The 17,883-nt window shown below is 48.0% G+C and overlaps 1 protein-coding gene across 1 annotated transcript in view; it reads right to left on the bottom strand.

Moving 5' to 3' along the window:
• The window catches only part of OTUD7A (OTU deubiquitinase 7A), a 208,576-nt gene that overhangs the window by 31,490 nt on the left and 159,203 nt on the right, over positions 1–17,883 (bottom strand). The window contains exons 6-9 of the mRNA XM_072950654.1: positions 16,458–16,676; positions 4,624–4,725; positions 880–1,007; positions 63–175 (exon numbers count right to left, since the gene is read on the bottom strand). Of these exons, the coding sequence (XP_072806755.1) occupies positions 63–175; positions 880–1,007; positions 4,624–4,725; positions 16,458–16,676 (562 nt within the window). The remainder of the gene's footprint in view (positions 1–62; positions 176–879; positions 1,008–4,623; positions 4,726–16,457; positions 16,677–17,883) is intronic.

Raw genomic sequence — 17,883 nt, 5'->3', positions numbered from 1 at the left:
TCACACTCCCCACGCCGCCTTCGTCGTCGGGGAGAGCCTGGAAGGGCCGGGGTAGCACTTACCCGCCGCCGGTGCCGCCGTTCTTGCTGAAGTGCGTGCGCGGCTCGCTGGAGGCCAGTTTCAGCAGCTCCGTCCACTCCCGCTCCCACTCCTCCTCGGTGTACACCAGCCCTGACTGGCACAGAGGGACGGGGCTCAGGAGGCGGCCGGGGCCTCCACACTACCACCCCGGCCCCAGGGGAGTGCGGCCCCCGCGCTTGACCTCTGGCTTGTCAGCCCCTGGGGCGGGCACACCTGTTGGTGGCCAAGGACTGTCCGCATTTGCTACGGGCAGTATTTTTTCAGAACTCCTGATTTCCATCTTCAGTGCTGTCGGAAGTCCACTCAGCAGCAAGGGTCATCCTCTGGGGTGGGAATCACCAAATGTTAACCTGCATGCAAACCACTGAAACTTAAAAGGACCACAGGCAGCCCAGCTCCAAGGACTTGCAGGCCAGCAAAGGGCCATGCTCACTAAGGGTCAGAGATCAGAGTTCTCCTTGGACCTAGCACACGCTGGGGCTGGGGCCGTGTGCAGGGCCAGGACCACCTCGTGTCCCCAGCAGCCCTCACCTGACAGGTCGGGACAGCTTTGCCAGTGAAGGGAGTTGGTTTTCCTTGCTACACCAGGACAGATGGTGTGAGTGGATGTCTGGCCACTGTGGGCAGGGGCTGAGCTCCTGTAACAGGCTCCTCTTCAGTGGCTTTAAATGGGGGAAGGGGCCATTTCTTCCTGACTTCACAAGACAGACTTGGCCTTGGGGCTCAGATCCAGACCCAACATGGCCCTTGGCCCTGCCTGGTGTGGTACCCGGCTCTGCCACGCTGGTGAGTACCTACCTCCTTGTTCTGCTGCGTCTGCTGCCACCTCCACCTCCGCTTCAGGGCTTCCCTTTCGGCCCCTGTCCTCATCATGGTGTAGAGAGCTTTCCGCAAAACTAGGTCCCGGTCGTGAAAACCCCACATTCCTGCAGCCGGGAGGCCCGTGAGCAGAGGAGAGAGAAAGGAAGTGAGGAAGGAAGGGGAGTAAGCCATGAGGTGACAGAAATGCCACCACTGACCCAGCCTGGTCCCCTCGGCTGTGTGAACAGAGACCTCTCATTACTCAGCTGAGCACTTCTCACGACTAGCAGGCACCTCCCCCTGTTCCGTCTGATGCTTCCCAGGGATGCAGCGGCAGATGAAGGAGCACCGCCCCCTTTAACTCAACTGCAGTTTCATTAAGTGCTGCCTGTCTCTGGGGCCACCCTCAACCTCTCAGCTTTGCTCTGGGGGATGTAATGTTCACTGTCCAGGTCTGGGGTTTGAGTGGGAGAGACCTGTGGGGACTAGCTGGTGATGTGTCCTCACGCAGGGCTCCAAGCCAGGATGGCAGTCAGACACTGGCTTCACTGGGGGTCTGCTGCATCTGATGTCTGTAGCCTAAGGCATCTCAGCCTCCGGAGAAGCAGAGCGTCAGAGGACAGCATGCACACATCCGGGCCCCAGGGAGACTGCCAGCTTCCGAGGGAGAGGCTCCCGCCACTGCCCCCTCCCTGCGTGTGCTAGGTGCCCAGGGGTTATGCAGGCAAACCGGCATGTCTGAGTATGCCCTCAGGGAAGCTCAGAAATGGCCAAGAAACCCAGTCAGTTGAAGAAGCACCATGAAAGTGCAGCTCTGGTTTCAGGGAAAGAATGGAGGAATTCATTCATTCATTCGTTCATTCACTTATTTAATTGAATATCACTAATTCCACTGAATTTCATACTTATTTCAATATAGCGGTGAGGAATAACCACAGGAGCAACCAGGACCAACTACATTCCTAAAATCTCACGGAGCTCACATCTGGCAGTGGGGGGAACCATGGGGTCAGCATGAAACATACCATGTCAGGGGTAGCAGCACCGTAAGGGGAGAAGCAGGCCAAGAGGACAGAGTGGCGGGTGATTTGGTTGTGGTATGAGTGGAGACATTGGAGCAAGGACTTGAGTGGTGAAGGATGGAGGTGAGTCACCGACCCGGGCAGAGGGAAAGGCCCGGGGCCAGTCCTGAGGGGGCCCTACGAGCCATACTAAGGAGGGAAAGGTGGCTGGAGCTGGGATGGAGAGGACGAGGTGAAGAGTGGAAAGGCGGGCTTTTAAATGAGCTGGGACCTTCTGAGAGCTTTCAGAGAGCGGTGACCTGCACTGACTGATAATCAGAGGCTCCATCTAGCCATGCATCCTTTATTTCTTATTTTTAAAAATTTTTGTGAGGAGGGGATAATTAGGTTTGTTTGTTTGCTTGTTTATTTAATGGAGGGACTGGGGATTGAACCCAGGACCTCGTGCATGCTAGGCATACACTCTATCACTGAGCTGTACCCTGCCCTCCTCACCATGCATCCTTTAGTGCAAAGGTATGTGACAACCAGGGGACTGCTGTGGGCCTCCCATCAAGTGAGATTTTGGTCCTTTTCTATGGTACAGAGGGAGGGAGGAGGCCATCAATGATCCTGTTGAGAACAGGTCAAGCTGAGCTTTCTTGTCCATCAGACCTGCCTGCAGCCTCCTTCCTGGTCTCTCCCGAACAGGGCCAGCGCCTCGTCCAGTCTAAGCTTCACGGCTCCTTGTTTGGGTCTCTCTTGTTGAGAGGGTCTCTTTGTCCCATAAATGTCTGCCCACAAGCCTGACCCCCGGATCACCATCATTTCTATGTGTACCCCAGAAACTAGGTCAGTGCCAGGACTGGTCAGCAGGTCTGATAAGCATTGCCAATGATGGTCTCATGGCCTCTTGGGCAGTCCTGGTCCTCTGGGGTCCAGCAATTTGAGTACAACAGGGAAACAAAGTACCACCGGGAGAAAAGGACCAACCGGCCGAGAGCCCAGGCTCAGTCACGACCCAGCCTCTCTCGCTGCTGGAGCGAGGCCCACCCAGGGGAGGTGTTCTCATCCCAGGCAGACTCGGGAGGCCTGCCGGGCTCACAGGGAGACACCTGCCAGCAGACAGGGCACCAGGGGCGTGTGGCCATCTGGCTTGTGGCCTTGCCCATCTGCGGTGGTGATGGGGACTGTGTCTCTGCCCACTGAGTTTCCGAAGGGCAAAGGCATTTCCAGGGCAAAGCCTCTTTGCCAAGAGGTTGCTGGGTGACACAGATGAGACATCTCTTTCTTCATATTCTTCCTCCAGGTTTTATACAGAACAGGGTGAAGTAAGTTCCAGGATGGGGAGAGAGTTCCTACGTTATGATGAAACAGGACACAACTAGCAAAGTCAGGGTTTTGAAGATTGGCATGGAAAAGTTTCGGTAACATTTTCAGGGGAAAAAGGTTGGATTCCAAACTGTACACAGTGAGAGCACAATTTCACTGGAAGAATAGACAAAAGAGTGGAAAAGGATAGACCAACGTGCGAAAAATGGCCCTCCCGAGGCAGTGTGCTTGTTGATTTTTATTTTACTATGATGAACGTGGAATACTTTTATCATGTCAACTGACAGAAACACATTAGTTTTGACGCAGAAAGGCAGCAGGTAGGTGGGTGTGCTTGTCTTCCCCATCACCCCTTGTCAGGCCCACGGAATGTGGAATGTTCCCAGGCTCCATTCTCCTCTGGGCATCTCCAGGTCCTTCCCCGACTGTGTACATTTCCCTCTAAGCCTTTTCAGTCTCATCTCAGGCCGCCTCTTACTGAACAGGCCTCACTGCAGGTCTGAAGCGAGGTCTGGGGTGTGCTCCTTGCTCTTGGTCACAGCATCAGGTTAAGGTCATGTACAGCTGGGGAGGCGAGTCTGGCCAACGAGGACCATGTTCTTGTCTGGGGATCCCATCCGTGGAGTGGGACCTTAAACTTCAGGAGCACCCAGTCCTGGTGCTGGGGTCCCTAGCACAAATCCAGTCCTGCCTGGGTCCAGGAGGGTTAACTGAGCTTCCAGAAAGCCTACTGTGACTCTCAGGCATCCAAATATTGCCACCCACACCTATGCATCTGCTGGTGTCGCTTTTTGCAACCAAGAAGCTCGCATCCCCACTGGAGGAAGATGCTGACCTCTCCGCTGTACATGCAGACTGTGCCGATCTCCATGGTATTTACCCAAGCGGTACCTACATCTGTCTTTTTGTTAGTCTAAGTGCATCAGCTACAATCAATGTGGTGGCCCCAGACCTGCCCAACCTCATACACTACTCCCCATGTCCTGCTCGAACCTAACAGAGCTCAGCCCTGACTCCAAACACCCTGTCAATTCTTGCCTTTATGCTTTATCTACATGGTCTCCCTGCCTGGAATGTCCTTTTTAAAATACTCTTTCAAGTTCTCCAGGTCTCAGGAAAAAAAAAATCCCACCTCCTCCAGGAAGTCCTCTTTGGTTGCTCTAGATCATGATCTGTAACGGCCATCCCTGAAGCTCTGCTCAGACCTCCTTTCCTTGTGTGTGCTCTCTGTCCCCACCAAGCCTGCCAGGCACTTGAAAAGAAGGGCTGGGATTGGTGACTCCATCCCTTACGAACTCCTCCAGGTGACAGTGAAGCACGTGGCTCTAGTTTGTATATGACTGTCTCTTAACAACACGCAGAGCAGGCCGGGGGCACTAGCACCCTCTGTCTACACCATGGGGCTTACCCAGTGAGGCAGCATGTAGAAGGCAGTTCCCATCCCCCGTCGTGGCCAAGGGTAGAAGCCGTTTACAGCTCGTGCACACAGTGGACCACCAGTTCAGGCGACCTGGAACAGAAGCTCACGTTCAGACTCCCAGGACGGGCAGCAGGGGCAATTGTGTTTACTAAGGAAGCCTAGACATCAGCGGATGATTTTCTCGAGGATTCTAGAGAACTTCTGTGGTAAGGTGGAATGTTTTGACTACTTCTTCTCAAATAAAATAAAGATTTTTTTTCCCCTCTTAGATAAAAAATGGCCAAATCCTCCCAGGAATTAGCAAGAGGGTTAAGAAACTTAAGACTAAAGCGTCCTCTCCTTGAATCTGGGAGCGTATTTTACACAAAATACAAAATTTTTCTTTGTGTAATTTCCTTGAACACAGTGTCCCCTCCCAAAAGTTATTTAAAAAAATCCTTCTTTACTGATGCATACATACCTTTCAGAAAATGGTTTACATTCAACTTTTTCACTGAAGTATAGTTGATTTGAGATGTTTCAGGTATACAGCAAAGTGGTCCAGTTATACCCACGTACATATGTATACATATGCATATATTCTTTTTTCATGATTTAAACAAATTTTATTGACATCAAAATATTTTCTCTAATAACCTGAATATTATAATGTTGCTTGACTAGAAGTTGAGTTGTGTATTGAGGAGTCTTATAAATGTTGTATATGTACTATTGTACCTTCAAGACATGTGGCTTTGAGCAGACCATAACAACCAGCTTCAGTTCCCCCACCCTTTTTAAAAAAAATTTTTATTGACATGTAGTTGATTTACAATGTTAGTTACCGGGATACAGCAAAGTGATTCAGTTATCACACATATGTATTCTTTTTCATTATAGGTTATTGCAAGGTATTGAATACAGCTCCCTGTGCTGTACAGTAGGTCCTTGTTGTTAATCTATTTTATATATAGTAGTGTTTATCTGTTTGTCCCAAATTCCTAATTCATCTCCCACCTTTCCCTTTGGTTAACTATAAGTTTGTTTTCTATATCTGTGAGTCTGTTTCTGTTTTATAAATAAGTTCATTTGTATCATTTTTTTTTAGATTCCACATATAAGTGATATCATGTGAAAATTATGAGGAGCTGAGGAGTAAATACGTCTCTTCTAGACCGGGATTAGCACAGGGGAAAAAAAAGCCCAAAACAGCTTCTCCCAGAAATGTCGTCACTGTTGACTTGGCTCTGATTTGAGCTAAAATTGATTTGTGGCTTGGAACCCCTAAGCCAAGAAATTACCATAAAAGTTGGGTATAGGAGGGTAATTTTCCTTGGGAATCTGGCAAAAACAAACAAACAAATATATCACTCAATATAGTTGAGTAAACCCTCAACACAGGCCACACAAGAATCCCCCAGATAAATGTCCTGCTCACAACTGCAAGTTACAAAGCTAGTAGGAAACAAGCATCGTGAGTAAGAATCATGGACACGAGATCAGTTGCTCATAGATACCCAGGAAAGGTAGCTGCCTTACGCTGACATGAAGTATCTACAGAATGCCACAGCTAACATCACATTTAATGGCGAAACAGTACAGGTTTCCCTCTGAGACTGGAAACCAGTCAAAGATACCTCTCCGATTCAAAAATTTCCTGGAGGGCCTGCCCAATGCATTAAGATAAGAAATAAAACAATCATTCTTTGCAGTTTATAGATTATGAACCTAGAAAGTCCAAAACTACTAGCAATTTATAAGCAAATTTAGAAAGGTTCCAGAATACAAGATCAATAATAAAAATAAGTTGTACTTCTATATTTCAGCTGTTGCTGACATTCTAGAGATTTTTTTTAAAATACAAAAATATGCACAAAATGTATAGAGATAATCTAATGAATAGCATTTGAGACCTTTGCTTTGAAAACTACAAACTATTTGTGAGTGAAATTAAGGAATATATACCATATCCATTGATTAGGAGATTTCATATTGCAAATGTATCAATTTTCTGTCAACTGATCTACAGAGTAATTGATATGGAATTAACTTACATAGATTCCATATTAAATATATAATTATTCTATATGGATTCCATACAAATTAGTTTACATAGAAATGCAAAGGCTGAGAATAGCAGAGACAAATCAGAAGAAGGAACACAAAGCTGGAGGACTCACAGTGTGTGGTGAGACGTATAAAACTCTGGTCACTTTGTTTTAAGGACAGACAAACCAATGGAACAGAACAGAGCCCAGAATCAGACCCACACATATATAATTACCTGCTTTATCTCAAAGGTTACACCATATAATAGAAAAAGAATGGTTTCAATGAACGGTACCAGAACAGGTGGAAAAACATATGGGGAAATGGGCTTCCATCACATGTCCCACCATACATAAAGATCATTTTTAGGTGGGTTGTAGATTTAAATGTGAAAGGCAGGAGCTTTTACTTTCAGAAACCTGGGTGAGGCAAAGATTCCTTAAACCAAAATAGAAGGTCTCAAAATAAAGAAAAAAAGGCAAATTGAACTTCTTGAGTAGTAAGATCATCTGCTCATTAAAGTACACCAGTCAGAGAATGAGAGGTCAACCCAAAGAGTGGGTGAAGGTCTATGTCATACATATCTAATAAAGGACTCACATTCAGAATGTATAAGGAACTCCCACAAGTCAATCAAAAAGTGAATGCAAAAATGGGCAAAAAAAACACAACCCCAAAAGGCACCCAACAACAGAGGATATCCAAATGGCCAGTAACATGAAAAAGCACTCAACTTCATTAGCCATCAGAAAACAAAAATTAAAGCCACCGTGTGAATACCATGCCACTTCCAACACAATGACTAAAATGGAAAAATTAAAACAAATATGGAACTCTCAAGAGTGGAAAAGCCAACCGGTACATCCATTTCGGAAGAACATTTGGAAAACTGAACACGTGCAAATCCTGTAACCCAGCAAATCCACTCCTAGGAATAGAACTTCAGAAACATATTCATCTGTTCTTTGAAAACACGTACAAGATCCACAGTGGCACTTTTTATAATAATCAAAAATTGGAAACCACTCAACTGTTGTGGACCAAATGTTTGTATCCCCCCCATATTCATATGTTGAAGCCCTAACCCCGGCATGGTTGTATTGAAAGTGGGGCTTCTAAGGATGTAGTTAACGTTACATGAGGTCAGAAGGGTGGGGTCTGGATCTTCCAGGATGACTGTTCTTATAAGAGATGCCAGAGAGCTCATTCTGCCTCCCCCCTCCCCTGAGGGTCTTTCACAGGAAAGACCATGTGAGGACAGAGAGAAGGTGCTTGTCTACAAGCTGGGAGGAGACCCCTCTCCAGAAACAGAATCAGCCGGCACCTCGATCTGGGACGTCCAGCCTCCAGACTTGAGAGAAAACACATTTCTGTTGTTTAAGCCCTGAACCTGTGGTGATTTGTTACGGCAGCCCAGATTGACTCTGACACCAAATGTCCACCGTAATACAATGGATAATTTGCAGTACGTGCCCACAGGCAGACCTTGCTATGCTGTGCTTGGCTTTATTGTTTTTTACAAACTGAAAATTCTTAGCAACCCTGCATCAAGTAAGTCTATCAGCACCATTTTCCAACAGTATTTGCTCACTTCGTGTCTCTGTGTCACATTTTGGTGATTCTCACAATATTTCAAACTTTTTCGTTATTATTGTATTGTTACAGGGATCTGTGATCAGTGATCTTTGAAGTTACTACTACAACTCACTGCAGGCTCAGATAAAGGTTAGCATTTTATTAGCAATAAGTATTTCTTAAATTAAGGTGTGTACATTCTTTTTTAGACACAATGCTATTGCACACTTAGGCTATCATAGAATGTAAACATAGCTTTTATACGCACTGGGAAATCAAACAATGCATGTGACTTGCTTTGTTGTTATCGTTCACGTCATTGTGGTGTCGGGAACCAAACCCACAATCTCTTTGAGGTCTGCTTGTACATTGCAACACTATATACAAGAATAAATAAACTATAACTATACTCAGCAATATGGATGAACCTCTCATACCCCTTATTGCCTGGGGCCCAGAGTGTCCCTGCTCCCCATTGTCACTTCTTTTTTTTTCAATCGAAGTATAGTTGATTTACAATGTTGTGTTAGTTTGTGGTGTACAGCACAGTGATTCAGTTATAACATACATATGTATTTTTTTCATATTCTTTTTCATTATAGGTTATTACAAGATATTGAATATAGTTCCCTGTGCTAGTAGGTCCTTGTTGTTTATCTCTTTTATATACAGTACTTTGTATCTACTAATCCCAAACTCCTAATTTATCCCTCCCATCCCCTTTCCCCTTTGGTAACTGTAAGTTTTTTTCCTATGTCTGTGAGTCTGTTTCTGTTTTGTAAGTTCCTTTGTATCATTTTTTTAGATTCCACATGTAAGCGATACCATATGACACTTGCCTTTCTCTTTGTGACTCACTTCACTGAATATGATAATCTCTAGGTCCATCTATGTTGCTGCAAATGGTATTACTTTATTCTTTTTTATGGCTGAGTAGTATTCCATTGTATAAATATACTGCAACTTCTTTACCCAGTCATCTGTTGATGGAAATTTAAGTTGCTTCCATGTCTTGGCTATTGTATATAGTGCTGCTATGAACACTGAGGTGCATGTATATTTTTAAATTAGAGTTACTTCTGGATATATGCCCAGGAGTGGGATTGCTGGATCATATGGTAACTCAATTTTCAGTTTTTGAAGGAATCTCCATGCTGTTTTCCCCCATCATCACTTCTAAATCATCTCTTCTCCCTCTAGACTTGCAGCGTCTGGGAACCCACACCAGCCACGTGCTGTGCATACTTTGTGCAGCTGCACCAACTTTTGGTCACTGCTTCTCAGTCCTGGAGATGTGGGACCCTTGTGCAGGGACCACCTGCCACCCTTTCCCTAGTGACTTCCCAGCGGTGTCCCAAGCATGCTTGATCCTTGCCCATGTGTCGCCGTATGTGTACACTGCATTGTATCCTCCACTGGCTCTCTGCAGGTGTGTCTCCCCTCTGGCCAAATAAGCCTTGCAAAGCCTGGATCTGCCTGGAAGATGGATATTGGTGGACCTCAGGGCTCCCCTGTGCTGGTGGGAGAGGGAGGGGGGAGGACGGCAGGAAAGTGTGACCTGATCTTGAAGGGGACAGAGGCATTGCTTTCAGGGCACACACTGTGCCTGTTGCACCAGGTCAGGTGTGGAGCCATAGGACAGACTCCACAACTTTCAGGGGCCCCTTTGTGTGATTCTACTCTCATCCTCTAGAAGACGGATTTCTTTTCCTTCCTGTTTGCCTTATGAATCCAATGTAAAAAGTGCTGCCTCCCTCCTAATTATTCCAAGTTTCCCTGGTGTTTCTCAGAAATCAGGGAAAGCTCCTATGTGGCGGCGGGGGGTGGGGTGCTACCCGAAAAGGTGCTCCTTTTATACAATTCAGAGAATGTTCTTGCCCCAGTTCTCATTCCTATGTCCCCCTCCTCTTCCTGCACACCACCGTGCTCACCTTCTGGAAATATGCCATGGGCTTGTTCACTCACATGCTCCCAGACCAGGGAAAGGACACCTTGGAAGCCAGCACGTGTGTCAGATGACATCTAATAATCCTCAAAAACTTAAACACAGAGCATGTTAACTGCTCACTTATCTCAAATAAGGCACAACATGAAGCCATGCCTCACAGGACAGAATCCAGCGCCCATCAGGCCCCAGCAGCTCCCCTCCTCCAGGAGGCACTGTTTTCCCCCTTTGTCCAGGACTCGGGACACAGGAGAGGAAGCATGGGGGTGTGAATTCACTGGCACAGCATCCTGCACATCTAGACGTGACCTTTCATCTAGAAGGAATCTTGTACTCCTAGAGTTAATCTTTCTGAGAATCCATGCCATCTTCAACAAGGCATCTTCCCTAAACATGTCTCCTTTCTTTCATTCAAATTTCTTATGGGAAACGGATCATCTTCTAAATATCAATCCAGCCTACCTACTGAGTCACTTTGCAGGTGACTGAGTCACGGTAAAACTTAATTATGTAGCTGAGGGGAATGAAAGGTGAGCTTTTAGTGGTTTGATTGAAGCTGGGTCCCAGAAGTCAAGAATCTTGCCCAGCTGAGAGCATTCCTGGGGCCATTAATCAGGTGTGACCATATGGTGAATGTCAACACAGCCTCTGGAGGTCACCAAATGGCCCAGTGCTATACTAACTGATTTAACAGAAAAAAACATGGGAACTGCTACTGTCGATGTTAAAAAACAAAACAAAACTAAACAAAACGAAGACAAAATCTTGAGCTCCTGCAAAGAAGAAATGAGATGATGGCTTCCACCATCAGGGGAAGGCTGGTGGCATTACATTCGGGTGAGGAATTATTAGTCACTTATTCTGCCTTTTCCAAGTAACATTCCTCTGATTCATACATGATCATGAGACCACTTAATTTGGGCTTTGTGACAGATGGTTACCACACAGTTTAAAATAAGATGTCGTTTTGCTTGTCACCCACTAAGGCACTTAGATGCAAGAAAACACAACGTGACAGTTCTCTGTGAGAAAGGCAAGCATATTCTGGCCCTAAATGTGATTCCATGATTCCTTCTAACGTCCCTGACCTTCTGCAGGGACCCCACCCACCCAGGGCCACTGACCCCCTTCTCTAGGCATCACTGTGCTGTGCACGTGCCTCTGAGAGTTCCTCCAATGGACTGCGATGATTTGCTCCAGGTCTGTCTCCCTTACATCCACGCTCCAGACTCCCGCATCCAACTGGTACCCAGCATTGTACAGGGCTGTGTTGGGAGGGGCACTGTGGGAGGTCCTTCCCATGGGCACATTCCCTCCCTCAGATTTAACCCTACACTGCTAACTCCCACATCTGTATCCTTAGCCCAGACTGCTCCCAAATTCCAGACCCACTTGTTCAACAGAATAGCAGCTTGACACATCTCACCAGGATCTCAGAATTTGCCTGTAGCTACTGTCTTCTCCATCGACACTAACCCCCAGCCCCTTCTCCAGGGCCTGCATCTCCATAGGGCACCACCATCTACCCATGCGCTAAAGGCAACAATCCTGAGGTCATGCTTGACTCTCCTCTTTCTGCCCCAGCCTCCATCTCTCCCCATCCACTCCAGTGGCAAGACCTGTATGTCCTTTTCCCAGACACTGCCTTAATATCTAGCCACTTCCCGTCATTTCCACTGCTACCCTCACGGCACTGGGCTACAGCAGCCGCCTCTCCCTGCTCCCCCAGCTTCCTCTCTTGTCTCCGAAGAGTCTGTTCTCAACACAGCAGCCAGAACGTGTCACTGTGAATCCATATATGTTACTCCCCTCCTTTTCTTGAAGCCCTCCAGGGGCTGCACATCCTCCCTACAGGTACCTCAGGGCTCATGAGGGCTCCCTGGCTACCCTTCTCTCGCCTTCCTTTCCAATTCCTCCAGCCCTCACTCTATCTGCTCCTGTGACCCTGCCTTCCTTAAATACTCCAAGTCTTTGAAACTGTGCCAGGAGCAGGTCTCAGGGCTCATTCCTCCCTGCCCTAATCCCCATCCCCCTCAGAGCCCCTACCTCGCACACAGCCTTGTGCTATATTCATGGTCTACCTTTGTCTTTCTTCCTGAATAGAACTTCCTCTCCACAGGGTCACGATTTCACCTGCGGGATTCGCAGTGATGGGCTGGCTGGTCCAGCACCTGGATGGGGCGTTCGTGGGAGTGCTGCTCAGCCTTTCCTGGGGTGAATCTGTCTCGGCAGCTGTCACACAACTCTGACTTTAAGACAGAAGGAAGCCAGGCTCCTGTGGGCCTCCCAGCTGATCTGGGATGCGGCCGGGCGGGCTGCTCTGGAAGCTTCCAAACCTGCGCATCCTGGGGCTTCTCTGCCAGATTCGCTCCAATCCAAATGCCCTCCCGTGGAGACAAGACTCAACATCACAGCTCAAAGGCATCCATCCTCACATACTTCTGACATGTTGACCAGCATCCTGTGTGTGCATTAACTGCTTAATCACACAAACGTGCCCCTGCCTTTGGGACCTGCAGTCCCACTGATGTGCCACACCATCTCCTCCACGCTGTGGTGGGCGTCTGACAGGGGCGCCAGGTGGTCCTTCCCAAACCTACAGACCCTGATCTCTGAGTCTTCTTACGTGTGAATGCAGCAGGATAACCCGACTGGGAAATGAACGGGTTTCTTGCATTCTAAACGCTGGCGCCTGAAAGGCGCTTTCCTTCCTCTCTTGGGAGGTCAGCAGTTTTCTGTCCTGAAGATCTGGCCCTCCTTGTGTCCCCCACTGTCACGGGGTGGGAGGAGCTTGGGTCCTCCAGGGTTTTAAGGCCTGGGGAGAATAGCACTCCAGCTCCCGTGGCTTCTGTGGGAGGCTGAATACAGAGGTCCCTCAAGCAGATGGGACTGTCCATGGGCCTCAGGGATCTGGGGGTCCACTGTGGATGCCTGCTCTGCTCCAGGCCCTGGGAGAGTGGAGCTGGGCACCCAGGATGGATGGCTGGACCACAGGCAACATGAACTGAGTGAAGGTCATTTTTGTGCTGATTTTCTGGACCACATGAGCCCTGGGTTCCTATCCATTCCCGAGAGAGAGGGGAGTCCAGTTACAGAGTTTGTATTTCCTTCAAAACACAACGAGAATTATGCCTTGAAAAAGTAGATTTTTTTCACTAAAAATTGAAAAAAAATTTTGGGGGGAAATTAGGTTTATTTATTTTAATGAAGGGACTAGGGATTGAACCCAGGACCGCCTCCATGCTAAGCACACTACCACTGAGCTATACCTTCCCCCTTCACTAAAATTTTTTTCACATTCATATTTCCACTCCTGCCTACACAGTAAATAATATCACTGATCAATAGTTGATTCGCAGCGCTCCTGAGCACTAGATTACTGGGAGGAGGAGCTGACACTCTGCACCTGGCCATGCCGAGAGCTTTCTCACTCACGGTTCCACGGTTGAGCCCTGTCTTGCTGACTAAGAGTGACCGCAGGGCCCGAGGGGCGCAGCCAGGGACAACTCCCAGCACCCGGGCTCCTCACTCAGCCAGGATAGGGGGCTGCGTGGGACTCCCGTGCATTGGTGGGGGGTCCCCCCAGGATCCGGGCACAGAAAGGGCCTGAGGGATGATCGGGTCTGTTGCCTGAGAGTAGGAGAAAGTGCAGTTCAGAGAAGCCAATGGACAGTGCGGGGAGGAAAGGAGCACATGCGTGCTCTGCCTTTCATTATCTTCCTGTCCTCACCTCTCCTTCCTAGGCGGGACTCTGATGTCTGGACTCTCCCTGCCCAGGAGCACGCTCCTGAAAGTCGGGGTGCGGGCGGCTTCCCCAAGGCTTTCCACAGCACTGATGGGGTGCCATCCACAGTCCTGGGTGCCAACCCTGCTGTCACTTCTCTCCATCCCTTGGGTAGAAATGAGGCACTGTGGGGGAACCTGGCATCTTAACCCATTAAGTTCGGGTTTTTCAAAGGTGTTTTCCAAAATTGGATGCTGGAGGGAAAGAGTATCCTTTCTTTTTTTCCTTCTTTAAAAAATTTTTTTTGGGGGGAAGGGAGGTAATTAGGTTTGTTTGTTTGTTTATTTATTTATTTATAAAATGGAGGTGCTGGGGCTTGAACCCAGGACTTTGTGCATGCTAAGCATGTGCTCTACTGAGCTATACCCTGCCCCGCCCAAGAGTACCCTTTCAAATTGCTGGTCTAGAAGGTAAAATGTAAGTGATGACAATTAATATGTGACCTACGGGGGAAAAAATAACAGAAAAGACATTCCGAATGTGCACAGGCCCTTTTGCTGAGCAGGCCAAGGCAGAAGGGGGAGCTGTCACAGTGGATTCTGTGCCCTTTGCCATGACTCCAGCTTTAAATGAGGCAGCAGCAATTACCAGTGCTTTGTGTGATGCTCAGGACTGAACTTTGTAAAGGTCTCAGCTGCTGTGACATTCAAGAGAAATTAGCTCAGGAAATTTTTCCTTTCTTGACCTATACCAATTTCCCCTTCTCTGTGAATAGCGTATCTTTGGTTTAAAACATCTCATCTGAATTACTCACAAAAGAGGCATCTTTAAAATAGCCAGCCTCCACGGGAAGGGGTTTAATATCATATTTTACATCGAATTGTTTTGCGTATCCTCTAACTGCTTATTGTGTATACAGATGATTTTTACTACTTTTGTCTTTTAATTCCCTATTAGTTTGTATGTATATGATTTCCTCCCTTTACTGTCTGTTTGCTGTTACTGGTAAGCTCTTTCACTTCATAATTTCCTTCTTTCTAGTTGTGGCCTCTTCTTTTCCACCTAGAGAAGTCCCCTCTACGCTTGCTGTAAAGCTGGTGTGGTGATGCTGAATTTAGCTTTTGCTTGTCTGTAAAGCTTTTGATTTCAGTGTCACATCTGAACGAGAGCCTTGCTGGGTGGCGTACACTTGGTTGCAGGATTCTTCCCTTTCAGCACTTTAAACACATCATGCCCCTCCCTTCCGGCCAGCAGAGTTTCTGCTGAAAAGTCAGCTGAGAGCCTTCTGGGAGTCCCCTTGCATGTTATTTGCTATTTTTCTCTTGTTGCTTTTAGTATTTTCTCCTTATCTTTAATTTCTGTCCATTTAATTACCATGTGCCTTGGTGTGTTCCTCTTTGAGTTAATCCTGTTGGGACGCTCTGCGCTTCCCGGACTTGGGTGATGGTTTCCCTTCCCAGGTTAGGGAAGCGGGAGGGGTTTAAGGCTGTTGTCAGTCCAGAGGGATTGTTTTACCTCCGTTGATCAAGTCAAAGACAGAGCCAGGCTGTGGGTATCGGTCTTTGGGTTGCCTTTGGTAGCTGTGCAGCAGCAGAGAAAACAATTTGTCCGGGGTCACAACACCAGCTCCAGCACAGTTATCGAGAACATGGATTCTGTTCCAACACCACAGGCCTCGGGGGCCCTTGTGGCCACCTCTCTCACTCCCTCCTCTTCCGAGGCGGTTGGCACTCTGTCTATGGAGGTGTGTCTACTTTTACTTTAACCTGAGCACCCAATCCCCACACCTTGTGGCCTTTCTCTTGCCTTCTAAAACAGACTACACTCTATGCAGTGTGTATCTCTCTGAATAAATCTACCTTTGCTCAACCGCGGCTCGCTCTTAAATTGCTTCCTGCACAAAACCAAGGAACCACGCCTGGCAGGGCAGATCCTAGGGGTTCCACTCCTAACCCTAACCCTCCTTACGCCCCACATCTGTTTTTCCTGTACCAGGGAGAGCCAAGTCAGGTTTTACAGGGGTGGGGTGGGGGAGGTGGGATGTGTGGAGGGATGGGGAACGTGGGGTGGAGGGTGGGGTGGAGGAGGAGACTAGAAGCTCTTAGGGGCACGGGCCATTGAACACCATGAGCTTCACCCCATTGCATCTACCTCCTTTTCTTAACAGATGGGAAACTAAGGCTCAAGGAGGTCATCTACCTTGCCCATGTTTACAGGAAGTGACAATTCTCCTATTTCCCCCCAAGGTCTTTCTTATTTTCTCTTCAGCACACACTTGGGGAGCAGGGATTGTACAAGAAAGGAGAGAATTACAAAGCAGCCTGGAGTTCTCTCTAGGGGGACTGGCCTGGCCAGTGTGGATACAGGAGCAAAGGGAACACTCAAGAAGTCTGGGTACCACGCGTTCTGGGCCCCACATCCAGCAGGCGTGTGGTGCAGGCACCTAGAGCCGGACTGCGCGCCCCTCTGGCTCGCGGGGTAACATGAGTTGTGCCGCCTCCCCCTCCCCAGTCCCGGAGAGCCTGGGCAGCCGGCCTGCGGGGAACTCACCGGCCTGCTCCAGAGCCACCATCGTCGCCTGCTCGATCAAGTCCCGCTCGATAAAGCTGCGGAAATCCTCACTGTACACGCTCAGGTCCGGCAGCTGGAACGTGTAGATGGGCATCTCCAGGGGGAACTGCTCGTTGCTGCACTCGCTCGCCACGTGCGACCGGGCCAGAGAGACGATGGCCGAGCTGGCGTGGGAAATGCCGCGGGACAGCCGCTTCTCTGCAGGGGAGGGAGAGACCACCCGGGGCTGAGAGCTGCGGGGCGGGGCGCGCACACGACACACACCCCACATGTGCGCGCGCGCACACACACGTGCACGTGCGCATGACACAGACGCACGTATAAACGTGCGTGGCACACACGTGGTGCACATGCATACGTATGCACACAGGAACACATGTCCATGTACACACACACACACAAACACACACACACACACACACACACACACACAGGCATACCCACGTACACCTGCACACCCATTACTCCCCTGCCATCCTGCCAGTGTTTCCCGCAGCCTCCCTAATGCTGGGCTAATACCCCCACCACTTGGCATATGGCACGTGATCAGGGAGTCTTGAAACCACTTAGAAGGCGAAGGGCAAGTCCATCACACAAATGCCCTTCAGCATCCTTAAAGATCATCAGCCTTGCTTTCCGGGTCTTAAGTTACATCAGACTCAGCTCAGTAGAACTGCCCTCTCCCAGCACCCAATGCTACCAGGGCATCTGCCTTTGTTTTTATGCATTTACATCTTTCAAGTGAGAAGCAACCCATTCGCCTTCCTCCACTGCTGTTTGGATTTTAAGATAAGTTACCTTTACTAAAGTTACTCTGATAAGCACATACATCCCACCCAAGTGAAGAAGGGTCCCAGGACACAAACGGTGAGTGGGGGAGGGTATAGCTTAAGTGGTGGAGCCCATGCACGAGGTCCTGGGTTCAATCCCCAGTACCTCCTCAGATCAATCAATCAATCAATCAATCAAATTACCTCTTCCATCAAAAAATAAACAAAATTAACAAATAGTGAGCCATTTGTGGCTTCTCTTCTGTCTGAATGTTTCTGTTGTCACAGCACTCTCAGAAAATGATGGTCTAAACACAATTTTGCTGTAAATCAACTACACTTCATCAAAAATAAATACATTTAAAAACTGATGGTCTACTTGGGTCTTACTCTACCTTGGCTTTCCGACCAAGGGGTGAGAAATGCAGTGCAGAATTTCTCTAAAGGACAACATGTTAATTTCCTAGGAAGTCAATCATCCGATCTAAATGCCACAGCAAAAAAAGTAGGTGTATTTTTTTTTAAAGTCCTGTGCTTAAGAGGTAAAGAATTCTTAAATATGTGATGTTAGGAATAGGTTTTCTTTTTTACATCAATATTTGTAATAATGAAGAATTCTTTTAGCAAGGCAGTAG

The sequence above is a fragment of the Vicugna pacos genome, chromosome 27 (assembly GCF_048564905.1).
Source record: "Vicugna pacos chromosome 27, VicPac4, whole genome shotgun sequence".
NCBI lineage: Eukaryota > Metazoa > Chordata > Mammalia > Artiodactyla > Camelidae > Vicugna > Vicugna pacos.
This window is presented reverse-complemented; position numbering and strand designations above follow the sequence as displayed.